Below are 20,634 nucleotides of genomic sequence, written 5' to 3' on the forward strand. Positions count from 1 at the left end.
GTCAGGGGGAAGTCAAGCAGTGCCAAACTGTATTTGAATCCTGTGTTCAAAAAAGCAGAAAAGCCTCTGCTGAGAAGAACTTACCTCTTTTAGGTTACTTACTGGAAACTACTTACACCATGAAAGGATGGGGTCACATTTGGGTAGGATATTAAGAATCTTTTAATTTTTTGCTCCAAGTGCATACCTTACTCAATAGAAGAAAGGTGTTCTTGGAAGAGGTGGGAGTACCTACTGAGTTGGGCTACAACTCAAATTGCTCTGGTTGGCTATGGTTTGTCTCTGTGGTTTATAAAACTCAATATATGTGACAAAAATAGACACAGTTAAAAGTAAATGAGGAGGAAGTAAATGTATTTGAGCTCCACAAATGCCAACTAAAAGCTGACGTTGAAGCGATGACGATCTGGGAGATATGGGGCAACCTGATGCAAAGCAGACCTGAGTAGATTGGTAAAATACCAGCTGATGTTCCCCTGGTGATATATGGCATTTTAGAACATTTTCTATCCATAAACTTAAAAAAGATGCATAAACCCAGAGCCTCATTTCCCCAACGAAGTACAGAATTTTAAATGACTTGCCAGGGAACACACAGCAGGTTAATGGTGAAGCTATTGATCCAAGTCTTTCCTTGATTCCATCCATCAGATTACAGAGCTGTTTCTCAGACTCTCCTTTTGGAGCATTCTTTGGTTGGAACATCTGCTCCTTCAAATATATTTCACCTTACAAATTGGCAAGAAGTTATATGCACAGATTGACACGAGCATAGTCAAGACCAAAACTTACACAGCCATCAGTTTTGCATGGTGAATATACCATACGGATTATCAACCTTATGCTATTATTAAAAAACACATTATTTCATACTAAACACATTTAGCATACTAAAGTTGGATTATCAGTGAATTTGTCAAAAAAAAAAATCCCCAGTGATATGCAGGAAGTTTCCAGCTCCGGTATCCTAGGGGTAATAATTTATGAGCCCTAACATCATAGGGGTAATATTTCATGAGCCAAGACAGCAGAATTAGAAAGAATGCTGCACTAAGGAGGAAGATGGGCTGCAACCCAAACTCAATGAGGCCAGTGGTAATGCTGTTATTGATGTTATTGGGCTAGGCTTTCAACTTTTGGATAGCCTGGAAGAAGAGAGGCAAACAGGAGAGCAGAGTGAGACAGCCCCAGCTGGGACTGATCTGAATAGCTCAGCTGGGCACAGGGTAACTGCAGATACAGATATGAAACCTGTGCAAGATGAACCTTGGGGGCAATTTCTAGAAAAGCAGAACTCCTTTACCTTAGACTGTACATGTGAACTGAGCAGACGATAGCCCTCACTGTTGCCTTAAAAACTGTGGAGTTTGGAGGAAAAAGCTTTACAGCACTGTAAGGGCACAAACGGACAGCTTATAGAGGTAAAACCACTTTCGTCATCAGAATACATTAAAGCAAAAAGCAGGGGGCTAGCCATAATTAGGCAGATGTAAAAAAGCTAAATTAAGGAATGAGTCCTCATTTCGAGATGACCTGTAGGTCGGGTTTCAACCTGAACCACTTTAAGATTTAAAAATAAGAGTTCGTCCTACAGATAGACTGAGTCACCTCTTCACCTGGCATCAATTAAGCATTGCTTGAATGTGATCAGTGGACTGAGAGAGCCGGAGAGCTTTCCTTTCACCTTTCACTCACCTTCATCAGTCAGGAGAAGAAGAGGCAAGAACAGTTCTATGCGTTGTTCATCTATGCAATTCACTTTGCCTGTATTTTTATTTTGAAAACACTGAGCAGTAAGTAATGAAAATCTATCAGTAATGAAAATATATCCTAAACTAGAGCTAGGCAAATAACCTTTTTAATGGTTTAGATCCCATATCTCAGCATTGAAAGCTCACAGGCTGAAATGCTCCTCAGTCTAACATGCTTTAAATTATTTTAATGACTACCATTTTATTTTTTAACTCCTTGGACCAATTGCAATTGTTCTAAATTTCAGCTTCACCATTCAATTATCATGAGCCACATAAAACTCCTAGTTTCCTGCTCTGATAGGATCTGCACATTTGCAACTCTGCTTTCCAGTGCACTTGTGTATGCAGCTTCAAAACTGTCTCTGCCAGTAAAACCGAATTATTTGATTGTTCCGATAAAACGAACACAAAGGGGACATAAAAAGATCAAGCTGAGTTTATTTAAGTTTTAGATAAACATCCACAGAATGCTCCTGGCATTATTTGCCCAGCTCTTTTTAACACCGTGGTGGTGCAGCATTTTGGACAGTGTGGTGTCTAAGCTAACCAGGCTCTCTCAGCATCTTCCTCCAGGACAGGATCACAGACAGGTTGTATAAACCAAGTTTGTTGCACCCACTCACCGTAAATTCAGACCCTGCAAAACTTCCTGGAGAGTGAAGAATTAAAGGAGAAAATTGTTCAGAGCATTAAAATGTGCAATTTCAATGCAAGGCATAATGGAAGTAGCTGTGTGGGAGGGTATTACTCCACTATAAACCTAAATCAGATGCCCAAAGATTCCTGCCATCTCCAGAGAGTGTTCCATCAGGCTGTACAAGAGGTTTTCCAGTGTAAGAAAAATAGCCTGCCTGCCCGCCCCCCCCCCCCCCCCCCTTCCTTCAGGCTTGAGAAAGTTGTATGGCTTTTTTAACAGTTTCTAATGAAATCCCATATTATTGCTTCTCCCCTGGGAGACTTCAAAAGTCATGCAAACTTCACAGAGCCCACATGTTCATAAACCTCAAGCAAAAGATCAGTGAGGAAATAAATTGCAGTTTTCCAATTAGCATTTGACATTCTCTACTGTTTTTTTGGTGGGGTGAATTTGTCTTTCTTCTAAACCATGCTGATAAATGAAATGAGTTACTAAACCTGGCATTATTTCATGTTTTAAGGCACACTGAAATCAAACACTCCAATTCATAGTAGGATTTGCTTTCTGCATAATATTTGGGGGAAATATGAAATAAACCCAGCAATTTCCAACATGTTAAAGGGGCTAATATGTACATGAATATTTTCTTCAAGCTCCTTATTGTGTATTCACAGCTACTGCCAAACACAACAACAGAGACGGGGCATTAGGATATGAAATGGGAAGTGGTCAAATTTTCAAAGCGAGCTGCTGGGTGCCAAACACTTTTGAAAATCTGGCCCCTGACTCTTTGGTGCCGTTCCAGAAAGAAATATCTCTATGCTGGCAGTTGGCCAACCAGCTTTGGAAATAATTTTGCACAGTTATTTCAGTAAAGCATAAAAGCCAATCCCCAGCTTTCTCTGCCTGATTAAGCACTGTCACCAATCACTATGCAGCTCTAAGGTACGCATGAAATATTCCTAGATAAATCCTCCATCTCCAGAGAAATGAGTTTCCTGTACAACTGTAAATCCAGGTTCTGTGTTGAAACTAATCCAGTCTGGCAGTGCTATGGCCCTAGAAAAGTTTCCTTGGAAACAACAAACTTATGCAATGGCAAAGTCATCCAATCTTTTCATGCCACTATATTATATTAAAACCACCTGGTTTATTTATACAATGACTTACAGATCAGGGTCCTAGAAATAATAATAATACATAAACTTTATAGCAAAAAATATACATATAACAATTCATCCTTCTATGATATATAGAAATGATGTATATTTGTGTGTGTGGACATATATATAAATATATGGGTTGTACTTACGTTCAGGGCACTTGTGTATATAGATATGTGTGTCTACATACACACAGTATACATTTATATATCTTTCTAGGTGCCATGTGTGTATACATAAACACACATAAATACACACACAGGAGCATATTTACAGTCTGTGAGTAGACATGTACTTTGCAGAATCAGCACACAAACAGCTGGAGTCCTTTACTGGCTGTGACCATCAGAGGCATCAGTGACCACCCGCATTAGCGTCCATGGAAAGAGAACAAATGTCATCGCTGTGGGCACAGGACTGGCTTGATGCATCTTCCTTTGTGAAGAACTAAATTTGCCGGACAGTGGCACCCTGCAATGCAGGGCTTGTTGCATGGGCCAATCTCGTTCCAATTGTCACATGTTTTGACACATCCTGGACCACAGGTATCATAAACTGCACCGTGTTTACACTGGGTTGCTGAAAGGCAGTTAAAAAGAACAAAATACGCATATTACACAGAGTCTTACAAGGCAAGTTACATATGCGTTTGCTTGGTTTCTACTGCAGATATCAAAAAGCACATTTTGGCATGACTATCACCTAGAGGAAAAAGTTACTTGTGAAGAGATTCCACTATATTAAATGCAACATTACTTTACATCACAAACATAAAGGTAGCAAAATTCCTTATCAAAAGGGTATCAAGCTCCTAGCACTCTTGAACTTCTCGAGCATTTTAACACAGCTGATGGTATATAAAGCTTTGGCAAGGTTTCTATCTGTAAGGCCATCTGTGCTTTATATTTAAGGCTTAATGTTATTTATTTGTTACAATACCTTTTATCAAAGATTCCTGAAATGTTTACAAGGACAGATAATTATTATCAGTCCCACTCCTACAGAAAGAAGAAGAGAGAGTCATTTACCACATCAGGCTTCCTACTCCTGAGACAATACTTTCAATATTGCATATTCCAGGAAATCAAAACAGTGCTGTCATTCAGCAGCACTGTTTCTACCAAAAAAAAAATAATCAATTATTTCCATGTTTTATGCTATTTTACCAAGGGATCACTGAGAATGAGGATTCTTGCACTTAATGATTCCAATATCTATTCATTGATTTATGTAGTTGACAGTTCAATGCATTTGCAACATAAGAGACCAAGGAGAGCTCAGCTAAAAGCACTATACCCCCTCCAGATCAATATTTAAACTCTTAACATTTTATATCCTGCCTTTTTAGTATGGAGAATAATACATGGTTCGATAGCAAATGAAAGTCTGTTATTCTTTCTAACGGCTGTGCTGATGGCAAAAACAAGTACTGATCAAATAGTTTATAGATGGTAAGGGACTCTCAAGCATCCAAAATCATCTCTTGCTATTTACAGAGAGGTGGCTGCATTAAGAAGGTTTCTTCCATTTTGAGAGAGATTGAAGGTCCAGATTTTTTAAAGAACAGTTCTGTTATGGACAGAAAAATGCTATTTTGTTCTGAGGATTGCCTTAAATTGCTATTACAGTACTGTTATTATCCATAAAGAGAAAACAGGCAGAAATAAATTGATAAAATGTGTATAAGAGAGTGTCACAGAGCATGGAAGTCTTGGTGTTAAGGCATCGTAAATTTAAGGGGTTCCTCTTCACCAGTAACAAAGTGATCTTCAAAACAGCATCAGCTTCTTGCAAGTTTTACTTACGTAAAATGCATAAAAGCTGATGCTGTTTTGAAGATCACTTTGTTACTGGTGAAGAGGAACCCCTTAAATTTACGATGCCTTAACACCAAGACTTCCATGCTCTGCATTACAAAATGCATTTTATGGCATCTATACATATTTGAAAAGCAGCCCTGAAGAAGGAATTCTGGCAAGGATACTTACAAAGTTCTCAGGACAGAGAACAAGTAAGCAAATAAAAAATTGGAAAAATTTGGTAGCACAGCAGAAAGTTGGAGTTACAGAGAATCAACAGCTGAATATCAGATAGATAGTAGATATTAGGTAGACATTAGAGAGAATAAAAGCTTTCCAGCTTTAAACATGAGAAAGTGCTGGAGCAAGCTACCTAAAAACTATGTGAGACATCTTTTATTGAACATCATTTTAGTATAGGTTTGAAAAAACATCTTTCAGCAGTGTTCAAGATAGGCTTATTCAGCTTGTAAGCATAGATATATTGAGATGGTTTTTCCAGTTTTAACTTTCTGTCTTGGTGTGCATAATAACTTTCATGCATATTGAAGAAGGAACAGGAAAAAAAAAAGAAGACAAAAAAAAAAAGAAGAAAAAGAATAACTAAAATGAAATTTAAGTGAAACAGGAAATTTAGAAGGTAGGAAAGACCTGCAAGCAATACTGAGCGTACAGTAAAACGTTAGTTCACAACAACTCTGCACTTACATAGCTTGTTAAGAATAGAGGTTGAATCTCTATAAGAGGGGAAACGAAAGTGTGTGGAGCTCCCAGGAGCTTTGCAAACAATGTATTAACTGTCTAGGAAAGCAGACCAAGATGTTCAAGGACAGACAGTGATTGTCCACACACAACATGAATTATCTGAAGGAAGCCATTTACTAGAAGCTTTTGTCCCTGCTCTCTGAAAATTAGTTTCCTTTCAAAGGATCTCTAATTGACCAACCACAAACTGGTTCAGTTTTCAGGCTGCACAGGTTTCATCCCACAAAGATTTAGAGCAGTACTAGCCAGCCCATTCATTCCACCTGGGCTCTGTTTGGTGCCTCAGCTGGTGGGTTTGAGGAAAGCTGGCCAGGGTCTCCTTTCCATTTCCTCATCTCTGCCCCAGAGCAAACGAGGGTCTATTACAGCCTGCCCTTGGCAGCCGTGGCATCTGTAAGTACTCCCCAGCTCTGCTCTACCCCACGTGCATGTGGTATGTCAAAACACCTCCTCCTCCTTCAGATGATGCCATACAGAAGATATGATGACCTTATTTTCTGCTGTAGGCAGCCTATAATGGCATTACTAACTTGCTGTCAAGGGGAAAATCAGGAAAGTACAATGGCTGCTGTTTAAGTTCCCTGGATGGCTTTTATTGTTGAGTGCTCTAGTTGTTAACATGTGGTGTGATTGATCCAGAACATTCCACTTCATCAACTGTTTAAAAAATAAAAATAAAGACAATCTGCAGTAGGCTTCCCAGGGACTGCTGAAATGAATCAGTACCATGTAAACATGGAAAACAGAAGTGATGCCTTTGCACCCGTCTTTTAAGGCAAATTCCTGTCTTAAAGAACCGAGCTCTGTTAGTAATAACTTCCTTAGTGCACTAGCAAAAATAAAAAATAAAAAACCCAACCCCAAAGTACAGAAGTTACTAATAATACTGCATTTTGCAATGTTACCAGTCCCAACAGGAATTTTCCACTTTTCTTCTAGAACATGTGTTTGGCATGACAGATGTGAGCTTCCTCAGATCGCTTTCTGAGCTGGCGGGATGATAGCCAGCTCCAGTCCAGAAGCCATATAGTCACATAAATACAGCACTGTGCCTGAGCTAATAAACCCTGCCTAATAAGGCTGTACAGTTTTCAGACCAGAGCTGGTTTATTCCAGCCAGTTTGGCAGTTTCACAGGGATGGCTCGTATCTGTCTGTGCCTGTCTTGGTAGACATGGCCGTAATTATTTAGGAGGAATTCTTGTTCTTCCCCAACACAAAAGCCAGAATACCTAACATGGAACTGCTGAAGAATTCCCTTGGTGGGTGATATCTGGTAAATCTGATTCCACAGAAATTTCTGAGCTAATAATTGTGCATCAATGAATCGTCCTGCTGCTTCTTCTGTTGGTGTTGCACAGTTTGAGCTTTCGAGGTGTTTTGTAGGACCTTCAAACTGAATGTCATTCATGGTGCTTGTAATTCACATCTCCTTCTAACATAGTAGAAGGCAATAGATCTGGGCACTGACCTACTTATACACTCATGTTAATCTCTTCACCTTTCAGTTTTTAATGACTTTCCACTGAAAAGGCAGAATGGCCTTCTGATACATATTCACATGGAATAAAGAGATTAAGGGAAAGTAACATGACAGGGGAAAAGAGTGACTTTGGCCAGAAAATTCCACAGCAGAGAACCCAGGAGAGAAGAGTCAAAGTCAGATACTCATCTTCCTCTAGTTCAACCAATCACATAGGAAAAAGAGAAAATTGTTTGGTTTTTATGAGGCTGTTGGAGCATGTCAGCACATCGGTGCTACCATGTGTGCTTTGCACTTTATTGTGGTACATATCTGCTTTTTCTTCTTGCCTGTATAGTCATGCCCATGGCAGGGAGTTACTGCCATTTGCCATGCTTGGGTCTTCTTTCTCTCAGTGCCCTCAGAAATTCAATTTTAAATTACTGTGGGCCAAGGCCTTTCACCACTTCAGTTTACTTAATTGTACTTTACAGACTGCTTGCTTAGCCTTTCTTTGTCTGAAGAAAAAAAAAAAAAAAAACCAGCTCCTTTTCTTTTCAGACTTCTTCCTTCCATTTGTACCCTTTCTTTTCCCTCTCACACGTATCACTTTTACTTCTTCTTTCCCTCACGCTGGCTCTCCTGGGTTTTCTTTTTCTCCTTTACACATCATATTTCTTCCTCTGCCCATCCTAACAGGTCTCACTTCCCACAACTTCCCACAGAAACCCATATTCCTTTCCAAACCCTCCCAGTTCCCACACGGATCTCATCAAACCTTTCCTACCCTAACCATTTTCCTTCCGCGTTAGCTGCTTCTCTTCACCCCTCTGGTTAAATGACTGCTGACATTCCCCTTACCAAGCCAACGTCAAAGGGCAGCAAACTTTGAGCAGCAGTATTTGCTGAACCGAGAGGAGGATACGCTGCCACACTGCGGGAGGAAGAAGAGCATGTAGGGAACAGGGCATGTAATTCTGCCTCCCGAGCATCCTGTTTGGCTGGCCTTCCAGACAACACAAGCTTTCTAAAGAATATAAAAACGAGCTAAGTGTACAGCAGTCAGGGTAGAGGAACTGGCAACTACACAAGATCTGGTTTTATAACACACAAAAGAATAATTAAAACCTGACTTTACTAATAAGTATACTCCATTTTCATCAGAACACAGCTCTTCCAAGTATCCCACCGGCTATGAAATGTCAAGCAGGAAATGAAAGTCACAGAATGCTAAAGTTTTATTACGGATATATTGTTTCATACCCAGGAACTTTTATCCATAATTAGAACACAATAATTGTAACTACACGTTTTTTGGGGAAAAAAGTAAGTTAAAGATTAAAATCTTGATGCTGGCCATTGGTAACATATGAAGTGCAGTAGATGCACTGCAATTTAATGCTTGCCATACAATTTACTGTAGAAGATAGTGCTACTTGTTTGACACTGGATGTTTAAGTGTTTTGAGGGTACTTGACCATATACAGCTTATCCATATTTTCTGCTTAACAAGATTTCCCCTTTCCTCTAGAAGTCTGCACTGAGATTAAAAAACTTGGGTAGATTTAAACACTTCTCTCATTAGCTTTAATGGAAGATGTGTATTTAAATTCCTTCATAATGTTCTCTCAAGGAATGTTTTTACCTTAGAAACTTTTCTTGTCTTTGGTAAAATGCTAGAAAAAAACTGTGAAAAGAAGCCTCAGTTAGTTAAGTCATGATATGCCAACACTTGTATAAACTTCATAAGGCAGGTACTGGATTTTTTATTATTTTTACAGCATCTGCCACTCTGAGGTCTTGGTCTGAAGTGCTTTGGTTAAAAAAAAAAAAAGTCAGGATGCTTCAGGTTCTACATGGATCTGCTACCAGATCAATAGATTAAAATTACATATGTTATTAGAACTGTCTGAGACCACATTCCTGAATAGGGCTTTCACTTAATGACACCCTGTTTGGATTGTCTGTTGCTTTGGAAGAAAAAAAATTAGCCTTTTGGGAACAGTCAATCAAATGTAATTTGCTCTGTCAGTCACCCACCCCTGCTATCATACCTTCAACAGAAAAGGAAATTGAAGTTGAGACAGTAGACCCTGAGCCACACACAATCACTGAAATGGACCACAAAGTAATAGCTCTTTGACCAGCACTGAGTACCCGTCTCTCTCCCCCGCGCCCCCCCCCCCCCCCCCAACTACTGTCAATTGCTTTACATAAATCTGAATACATTTCCAGGCAAACCAATGCCATTATAGAATGTCCTAAACTAATGAGACCATCATCTGGGGAAATACTAATCCCCAATATTGCATTCAATTGCCCATGACCACAGGCCACCAGTTCTCATGGAAACAATTACAATTACTTGCAATTAATGCAGTCCTAATCACACAGGGAATCTGGTCCAAATACCAAAATCAACACAGGTTTGCATTTTAATATTCCCATTAAATAAATCCTCTCTTTTTCCCAGGTTGAACTTACTGCAATCATGTATGCATGATGCATGTTGTCTCTGGAAATGTAACTGTGCTTTAACAGGAGGTCAAAGGAATTTCAACATTATCTGTAATCAACTGTTTACATATCCTGAAAGAAGAAAGCATGTGCTTCTTCCTGGAAGTACATAAAATTAAGATTGGCATCATTAGAAGTGAAAAGTTTTGCAGTGAAATAAACATTTCTAATATTTGATGGTTGAAAATCTTTCCTGGCAAGGTGTTTCTCCACAACTTGGAATGCAACTTTCCTGCTGGTGCAATCCCAGTCGGTTCATTTTTGATCCAGTAGAAGGATAGCAGATTATTAGCCTATGCACTGGCTTACAAAGAAGCAGTCCCAAAACGCTTACCTGCACAGGTCTGCTCAGGGACCCACTGGACTTTCAGCCCTTCCCTCTGACAGGCTCGGGCGTACGCCAGGAATGACTCACAGTAGCAGTTTTTGTGGACCGGGCACTCACACATGTCCGTCACACAGGACCTGCAGAACAAAGTCCCAAAACAAATCAGCAAGGAAAGCTTTGGCAGGTATCTGTCTAAGATTTGGAGTTGTCCCATGGAGCACAGTACTGCAGCAACCTGTGCTAAATGGCAAGAAAGTTAAACCCATCTCTGCTGTCACTCAGAGGCTTATCTCTTTTTTGATGTGCTGCTCTGATGCTGAGCAGTCTCTGGAGTACCAGGGAGAGACCCATGCAGGAACAGGGAGGTGAGAAGAAGACCCAAGAAACTTCATGCAGAGAGGACCAAGACCACAGTGGGAGAAGGCAGACTCCATTTTTGCAATGATTTTGTGTCAACCCAAGTTAAAGACTTCTTTCTTATTCTCTGGAAAGTAATAATTTAGTATTTTTACTAGTAATAATACCTGCAGTGTTAAGTGGATGACTTCTGCAGGTGATGAGCATGTGTCCTTCCATGCAACGGATGAGAAATTGTGCCTTCTCTCCAGGTTACCTCCAGCCTCCTCCCACTTCGAAGACCCAAAAATACCTATATGCCTCTTTTCTCAGCAGTGCCACTACCACATGCCAGACTTCAAGACCCTCCAAAGGAGCAGGAGCGAGGCAGCATAACCGAGCAGTTTTCATGCTAGGAAGTCCCCCAGGCACTTGTTAATACCACCATCTTCTTCCATTGCATAAGGTGGAATCACCACAAAACATGTCAGGGAGCAAAGCTGCTAACATGGCCCTAAATGAAACTGCTACTGTGTGTGTCACCACTATATTTCAAGTTAGCTCATCCAGAATGTGTGCCCATTTGGCACAGACCTAAAATACAACTGGCAAGAGCCAGTGGATTTGCAGTCAGCAGTTTCTGCATATGCAAAATGCTTAGATGCTTCTGCAGACGCAGCAATGCAAAATCAGAAGTGCTGAGTACCTACTGCCCCAAGTGGAATCATTAGAAGACGGACAAGGTACATGGAAGACACATTTGGCCCTCTGCTTTCCACTGAGGGTGCTCTGTGTGTGCACCTTGGGCATCAATGGGAAGAGCCCCCTGCTCCAGGCATGTTCAGGGACTTCTCCATTCCTGACAGGGCAAGACAATGTTTGTGAGAGACACAAATCCTCCAGAAAGACCAAGGGCTGAAGTAAAAAATGAGCCTTCCATGTTAATTGCTTTTGCTGTGGACCAAAAATTCAGTTGTCTATAAGAAAAGAACGGATATAGGCTTAATTTTCCAGAAACTTTCTCCAGAGCTGAATAGGTAACAGATTGGAAAAGATGCAAGCGCCTCAGTCAAAGTAATCAGGAGCCCTGATACCCATACAATGCTTTAGAGTCATTTGGAATCCCTTATTCAAAACTAGAAGAGAGGAATCTTCAAACACAGACAAGCTTGTTTCTGCATTTCCAACAGTGCCCCTTAAAGAGAAGTATTTCCCCTTGCCAAAGTCGCTGACTGATTCAGTGATGATTCATATGCTTAAACCTGACAGTTCTGCTTGATATTTCCATGAGCTTTTAACCTGTTTACTCTCAGTGGACCCCCAACAAGAACTTACCTAAAAATTCACTGTGACAAATAAGCAACGTAAGTGCTAATGTAAAAATGTTACCTGTCCTGCATTTACTGAGACACACGTACTGTGGATAAACAAAATTGGTTTGAATCAAATATATAACACGTTCATATTTAGAGACCAGTGGTTTTCATTTGAAATTACTTTCTAGGGACAATGTAATTTTATTTCACTTCAGTTCTGCAGTAGGTCCCTTTACATTTTTCCCAGTAACAGATGCCGCAGTATGGGTATCAGAGGTGATAGGCTGCAAGGAACAGATTAGCACAACATCCCTGGCATTGTTTGATGTTGTTAGCTGGCAAAGGGTCACCTTTTCATGTGGCACACTAACTTTACACTGTTTCCTTTGGCCACAACATGTTTGTCATCTCTTGCTAGCATCCCTGCAGCAGGCACTGCTCCATAGACCCCGTGCCATTTAGGAGGTGTATGTCTCATTCTGCAGCGAAGGAGATGCTTGTTTGCAGCAAATTATTATCACAAAGACAGTCTGTAATAATCTCCACGGAGAGAGTCCATTATCAAGACACCACTTCACCATCTTTCTGTTTCTGTGCTAGCCTCCTTTGTCAATCACATTTTCCTGCTTTCCACTCAAATTTAGTTATTATTAATGCCCGCAGTGTTTAGGGACACTCGCCTGTCCCAGGCTGGCTACGTGTTCACCAATTTCCTGCCTTAGAAATTATAAAATCCTAAACCTGAGGTACTTTCTCTGCTTTTTAGAGCATAAATACATTTTTTTACCGTTGCTCAGAGGGAGACACAACCTCCTGCACTGAGTCAGTGCACCTACAGCTGCATCAGGTCAGGCAATCTCCCAGTCTTTTTTAATCATTAACATCTTTGTGGCAAGGCTAACACTCACCCTGGCAAAGCCTGGGCATGGTCTGGGGGATTAGGGAGGCCGGGGCACTGTTCCCAGCCTGCAGGAGGGCAGCCACACTCTTTCAGGGTGCAGAGAATTTTGCCCCTATGTACACATGAGCGACACTCCACTGTTAACTCTTGGCACTGAAATGATCTTGGGCATCCAGACGGGCTCCAGAGTGAAACATCTCCGCTTTGGCTGGGATCAGCACTGTTTGCTACAGTGTTTGGCATGGGTGTCCACAAAGGAAGGTGGCATGCCACGTGCAGCACAAACAATCCTCTGATTCATTACCCACCTAATTGCTTGTGTAATTTTTATTTTCCTGAGGTGTTTAATCCTGATGACAGCTGCTAGGCTCAAGCCCTAGGCTTGGCTGAGGAGCAGTCATCAGATTGTGGCAGTTTTATTAATGAATGACAATTGTTAATTATTTGTAATGTTTAATTAATTAATTAAGGTTGAATGAGAAATGAGGAGTAAACAAAACTATATCCACAGCTGCCAAACCTAGTCAATCAAAAAAAACCCCAAACCACCTTCTTGTTTTCCTAATGAAATTCCTTGCTGGCAAGTTTAATGCATTAATATTAATTGTAGTTAGATGGATTGGCAGTCAGGGGAGAGGGGTCTTTTTGTATCGCTTCTGAAATCAGCAGGGAGCAGGTACACGGCTCGATAGCCACTGCAGGAGTGACGGGGCATTTCTGGGAAAGGACACGGAAGCAGATGTCTGTCCTCTGGGGGCTGGCTAGTAAGGGAGAACTGCTGGTGGCCCATAGGCAAGCTTTGAGTTTGGGGTCTGTATTTTTTTCAGACTGTGTTTACTTCTTGCATTTAATTACATTTCTTACAGTTATTGTTACAGTCGTATTAAAGGGTTATTATGGGATGCTTCAATAGCTAAATTTTAAAATGGGTTCTTGTGTGCTACCCTAATCCTTTCCCCTTGCAAAAGTCTTTGGTACGCCCATAGTTTCTTTTTTTTCATCCTTACCAGTGATTGATACATTTCAAAAATTATTCTCTGCTACCCCAGATTCTGCCTCCTCTTCATTCCTCCTTTGAATCTGATAAATAGATTCGATGACACTAACTGCAGGTATGCAGAGGCTTATCTGTACTCTTAATCTGACGGGACTCTTCAAACAACAGAAAACCCCACTTTTAGTAAAACTCTGGAATTGTGCCAGTAATGAAGCTGTACTGACAAGCTGTCATACTGCATGCTAACGGAGACTTTGGGCCTTCAAAGGCATTGTGATGCTTTACCAAGACCAAAACATTTGCTTAAGTGAAGTAAAAACATATCAGAAGCTTAAACATCAATACATTACATTCACATAGAAATAATCCCACAAGAAGACTGTAGGGCAAGTTACTTATAAAATGAAGCCATTTTACCAGCTATGGAAATACACACAAGATAGTTCAGGCAGCCTTAGCTCTGCCCTCAGTGAAATCATAACAGAGATGCAATGATGATGTGCTCCAAAAGAAAACTACATTTCTTTTAAGGACATATTTACATTTCTAAAGTATATTTGGCTGTGATGGCGCACTTGATCTGGAGTCCCTGCTCGGAGTAAGCGCTGTAGCACAGCTAACCTCTCAGGCCTCAACTGGTACCAAGTGCCTCACTGTGATTCCTTTTGATGCTGTCTCTGCTGCCTGCAGGGTGTGTGTCAGAGATGGCGCTAATTGAGTGTGTATAATCACAAACTGTTGCAAGGGGAAATCCATGAAAGTGTAGGCATCCGGCAGCTGTGGGACACACCCTTGAAGGAGACAAACACACACACACTCAGCTGCCACATCTTCAAAGTGAATGGGATGAGTACACTCCTTCAGCAACAGCCCTTTTTCACATTAAACCGTGGAAAGTCTCCAAGTCCCACAAAGGGCAAAGAACCGAGTCCTGTGCTACATGCACTAATGAAAAGGAAGAAGAAAAGATCACAGCAACGAAGCCTACAGCCTTAGTCCGTGCCACACGGGATTGAAATTGCAGATGTTCACTTGCGGGATATGAGCAGTTCCTTTTCCTTTGCAATACACAGAAATCCAAAATCAGAGCCAGCTATTTTAGGATGGGTGATTCCTTTTTGCACCACCACCCGCCACATTTCACAACAGGAGCATGACACAGTGCATTTTTCAAAGCTTTTGGTACCTTCAAGGAGTGGCTCGACACGGAAGACACTAGCATCTTCCTCTTTCCACCAGTAGGTCTCAACAGACTTTACAAAAGAAATTAGAGATAGTGCATCACTACATCCATTTTATGTATGTGAAGGCATCAGACAGTGAAGGGGTTTGTCCTCTATACCTGGGATAAGCTGTACACTTGCAAACTCCAAAGCCTGAAGGATCATCTGCCTAGAGAGGAGGATCAATTTCCAGTCCCACCATCCTGTGAGACAGACTTCTTGGGATAACTTTTTACTGCGTATGCCAAGTCAGAGTTCTAGTGCAAGCTTGGCCTAATTTAGCGCTGGTTATGAACGCAGCTATACTCTGCCTGACAGCCAGCTTGGATTCCCATAATCACACCAAAGTGCTCACAATTCAGCAGCAACACTCAGGATTCATTTTTCCTGATCCAGAATTAGACCTCCTTTCTCTTCCTTTACAGAAAAAATAAAAGCCAATGGCTTCTTTCAGTAGTTACATTGTTACGAGAAAGTTTGTTTGGGCTGGTTTTCCTGCAAAGTTTCAATGAGCTGCCATTATTTATGGCCCCAGCTAGAGAAGCTATTTGACAAGGTAAGAAGACGAGAAGATGAACCACATTTCGACATGTAATGGAAAAGCTTATGCTGTTGCTGTCACAAGCTTTCTGTTGTCTTTATGTGCATGTTTAATCTTACTGAAGTATTGAAGCTTAGCATGTAGAGCTGAAGACATTTTATGGCTTTGAGGATTGAGATCAGAGGCTTGAGATCATTCTCTCTTTCCCCAGAATTTACTAATATTAATGCAAAAGCAGCAAATAACTCATGAGGGAGGTAATTCTGGAGGCTGCTGAAAACGCAGAAGCCCTTACATCTATTGAGTATCCATTCAAAGCACTTGCCTGGGGAACAGACTCTTTCATGCAGCAAAGGCAGTCATTTTCAAGGATCATTTCTTCCAAGACCAGGTAACTATATCTGCACTCCCCCTGTGCTTTTCCCACACATCATAACAATGGTGACATTGCCTTAAATTAGGGATCTGATAAAGGCATCCGTAACAAAGGTAAATCATCAGTGCCCTGACCCTTTGTTCTGGTAAGTGGGAAAGTGCCCAGAAAAAGTAGCAGGCAGAATACATGTGCTTTGTACTGGAGACTCCCCCATGGTACAAGAACTCCCACACGGCTGAACTGGCTCCAAAAATACCCTAAAAATGTGGGAGCAGAAAGGGAACTCACAGCTCATCTTTGGCGAGCAGTGCATAGCAAATCTATTGCAGGCATATGCTTTCCATGGGGAAATCTTATTTCTATAAAGAGAGCGTTGGCTATAATGCTTGAGAATACCGTAGCTGGTTTTGGCAGATTGCGGAGGAGGAGTTTGCAGAAGTAGGCAGTTGAATCATGTATTCAAATTTCATCCTGATCCCTGATTTTTGTGCAACTTTGAGCCAGCCATCAAGCAGAAAGAAATTATAAGATACGCAACTCCACCAACGGGCATAAGCTGCGTGTGATCTAAGATTCCTAGGGCGGAGCAGTCGTACTACACACACATTAAAGAGTCCTAATTTAACTCTGAGTGCCATTGTTCCTGCTCCAGATATAGACTTGGCACTCAGAGGTAATTAAACAGAATCACAAAAGATATCCACATCCATCCCTGCCTTGCCAAGGCACCCTTCCAAAGCAGTTATTTAGAGGAGTTCAGTCAACTTGGGAAAAGGATACTTTAAATGCGAGTGGTAATTACAGTTGGTAATTTCCAACATAGCAGAGACAGACAGCAATTCAATTTTGATTTCTTTTCATATCCAGATCCTTAAAAAAAAAAAGGCAGAACCCGTATTTCCTCACAAAGGGTAAGCAAAAATGGTATTTTCCAGACACTGAATAAATGAAGGTCCGTGTAGACCTCTGAAAAAGCATACTGTGCTGCACAATATCACCACAAGTCTATACTATGTGCTGCTAAAAGTATTATCCAAAAGCCTTTGGATAAAGCCAAAAAGAGTGTTCTATGTGTATTTTTAACCTTTATATAAAAAGCATGCTGTGCCAGAATTGCGTTTTATTGCCTTAACCAACATTACCCACAAGAATATGGTAAAATGAACAATGAAACGTTCTGAAACATTTTCTGAAATTGCATAAAATTAAAGTTCTCAGGACAGCACTACCCTGACACCTATTTATAATCTCTCTGAATATGTAGTAGCAGTGGTAAAGGCACTTCAAAGGAGGGAAGGAGGAAGAACCAAATAAAGACCAAAACAGCACTGCAGCCTTCCCTACTTCTTTGTTCAAGATAATTCTCCTACTAATGTGTCAAGTAGGCTTTTTGTATCTTATGCTTGGATCCTTACAGGCGTCTGTGGCTTTAAATGTTCTTTCTGGTCCTGAGAACGGAAAGGTTGGCTAAAATCCCTCTGTGGGGAAATAGCTGAACCATGACTGAGGAAGACAATGAAGTCCCATGCTGGGCTCCGAGAAGCATCTGGCATGACTCAGAGTATTTCCTAGAGTTGAAGGTTACACTACAGTTGAGCAGCTGACTTGCCACCTTTAGAGAGAGTGGATTTTTGCTCAAGAAACTCCAACTGAATATGGAAACGCCACCCACAGTCCTGGAAGAGTTGACCCTTGCACTTCTACTCACTTTCAGGAAGTGGGAGAGAGTTTTCACCTCCTGTTCTTCTGTTTCAGTTGTGCTGTGCCACGCAGAACTTAACCTTTAAAGTCCTGGCATTTGAAATAAGTATCTGTATACACGTGAACTCAAGTGGTTTGAGTTTGAGTTCATATGTAGCATATACCTTGAAGTGAAACAGTTAAAAAACACTTCTTTGTACACATTACACACAACTTTATATACAGAATTATTGGAATAAGGAGGACACACACTGTAAGTTTCTTAACCCATTTCAAAAAAGTGCCCAATACCACACTGAAATGTGTCTATCAAAGCATGATCTCTTTTACTTGCTTATGTGAGCAGTACACATACAATTTGTTTCACCTTCTTGGGTGAGATTACTGCATAAAGGATTTGGCTGCCTGTCTGTTGTATCATCTCTGGTTTGTATATCTGGCTGGAAAATACAAGGACCATAATAACTCTGTTCTAGAATGGACCGAGTTACCAAACTCATTATAAAGAGGTCATTTGCAATAAAAGGTTTAGACCAACAAAAAGATACAGAGGCAAATTTAAGAGAATCACCTGGAACCTGACACTGAAGGTTCAAAAGCTAGAACTTGGTTTCTGAAGACAGGTATTTCTTTAGTTAACTAATATCCACAGTCATCCACCTGGAAATATCCATCACATACTTGGTAAATGTTACAGTACCGTTATGTCTAATGCTACCTGGTATGGTTTATTATACATTTATGCAAAGTTTTCTGGTGAAAAAAACCCTCTAGGTGCTCTATGGGTTTAATGTTCAGAAAAGAAAGTCTCCTCCTAAGGGCTTTTCTACCAAAAAACCCATCTTTCATAACTGCAGTGGCCTGAGGTCTACAGCCTATGAGTTCATCACTGATTTCATATGGCACAGTGTTTTGGACAAATTGACCTACTTGTGTCTCCAGAACCCCATCATTTCCCTTCAGAACCCACAGCCTAGAAAAATTCCTAAATTTCATAATTTTCTGGCTTTAATTTCTTAAGCCAATAAGATTCCTTACTGCAGATCCTGTTCTGACATAATGCAGCAGTATTCACACTACTTCAATTGACCGCATCTGCTGTGTATATCTTTCTTATGAGAGGAAAAGAAATGGAAGATGATTTAGTGGAGCTTCTCAATATCCATACTAGTATTCTGCATTTCCATTCACTGCATGCACACACTTTGCTTAGCACTTACACTGCTAATATGAGTTCACCTTTACGACAGAGACACTCCCATCGTAATGGAATTTTCAGTATCCTCTGGCATAGCTACCATGGAAAATCCATCATAGTTTTGAGGTTTTGCATTATGTAATTTACTTTTTTTTTTTTTTTTCTCCATGTCTAGACTTGATCTTTAAAGAAGAGTCCACCCAGTCTCCAGTTCTTCAGGCACAAGTGGAGCCTGAACTGTCATATCTTATCTAGAGGAAAAAACAGTCATTTCAATTTAATTTCAGAAAGACAGACAAGTTTTAATATCTAGCTTTATACCATTCAAGTGGTACTTTCAATCAACAGCTAAACTTTGTTATTATGTTTCAATCAGTGCAAATGAACATGGCATAGGCTAAATGAATCTAATATGACTGCATTAACTTTCACTCTAGTCGACAGAGGGGCCATTAGTGTATTCTGTGTGACTGTCTCATCTGAGAAAAGTCAGAGGATTTTCAGAAGCTTATAAACATGCTAGGTGGAACCTCAAAAATTATTGAGAGGTTTTGGAGTCATAGCCCTACAGAAAATAAATCACATAGGCACACCAGTAGCATATTGCCATAGCCATGATAAACATATAAAATAATACAAGATTTAAATCTTCTAAAATAAAAATTCAAAACAGATCATCTTCTCTCTACCGACAAAACATATCATGGCCCTGCTATGCTATCTATCTGTCGCAAAAATATGTCATATCTAATAACAAGCATAATGAGAACACAAAGCAGGAAATATTTCTAGAAGTTAAAACATAAACTGAAGTTATCTTCAGCTTTAGATGACGATCCACTGTGTATATTTCCAAAGAGGTCTTATGATATAATAATAAACAGGCTGGCAAGTTTAGAAACTCACATTCTTAAACTCTGCAGAGCCCACTCCCTGGATTAACCAATATAAAATTAACTTCAATCAAGCATATTTTTCCTCTAGGTGGCTGCAGAGCATTTAAAAAGTTGCTGGCTCCAGATGGAATATGAAAGAAAGAGAGCAAGGGAAAGAGCAGATACGAGACCACTACTTAGAATACAGCCTTCTTCTTCATCTTGCTCTCCTCACAAACCAAGAGCCAAAATCTCATTTCAGCAAAGCCAGGCTCACTAATGCCACCTTCCAGCCTGCCGCGTGCTCACAGTGCATTTCATCTCAGACATCTCCCTGTTTGGTCTTTATCAAAGATAATTGCTAAAAATAGGACTTGCAAAAAGTGGCATAAGAGCCAGCCTACCCAAATTGAAAAACTCAAAAACCCACTCTGTTCCTGGTTTTATGGCTTCCCATGTGGTCCTGGCCCAGACCTATACAAAGACATAGGCACATAAAGTACGATGTAGGCAGGATTCAATCACCCAAATGCAAAACTGTGGACCTGGGCATACAAAGACATAGGTACATAAAGTATGATTTAGGAGGGATTCAAACACCCAAATGCAAAACTGCGGTCCTGGCGTGGTTGCCCTGCCCTTGGCAATGCTGACCTTATGATGCTGGGTGCCTAGTTCCTGCCTTTACATTTCCTCAGGCACCTCTGGTTTTGCTCTGCATGTGCTCAGGACTGCATGGGCATTGG

The 20,634-nt window shown here is 40.6% G+C and overlaps 1 protein-coding gene across 2 annotated transcripts in view; it reads right to left on the reverse strand.

Annotated features, from left to right (window-relative positions):
* Positions 1-3,521: 3,521 nt before the first annotated feature.
* BMPER (BMP binding endothelial regulator) overlaps positions 3,522-20,634 on the reverse strand; it is a 145,181-nt gene continuing 128,068 nt past the window's right edge. For both annotated transcript variants that reach the window (XM_055806836.1, XM_055806835.1), the window contains 2 exons: positions 10,431-10,561; positions 3,522-4,133 (listed from right to left, as the gene is read on the reverse strand). In XM_055806836.1, coding sequence (XP_055662811.1) covers positions 3,952-4,133; positions 10,431-10,561 — 313 coding nt within the window. In that variant the 3' untranslated portion in view covers positions 3,522-3,951. The remainder of the gene's footprint in view (positions 4,134-10,430; positions 10,562-20,634) is intronic.

Source organism: Falco peregrinus, chromosome 5 (assembly GCF_023634155.1).
Source record: "Falco peregrinus isolate bFalPer1 chromosome 5, bFalPer1.pri, whole genome shotgun sequence".
Lineage (NCBI taxonomy): Eukaryota > Metazoa > Chordata > Aves > Falconiformes > Falconidae > Falco > Falco peregrinus.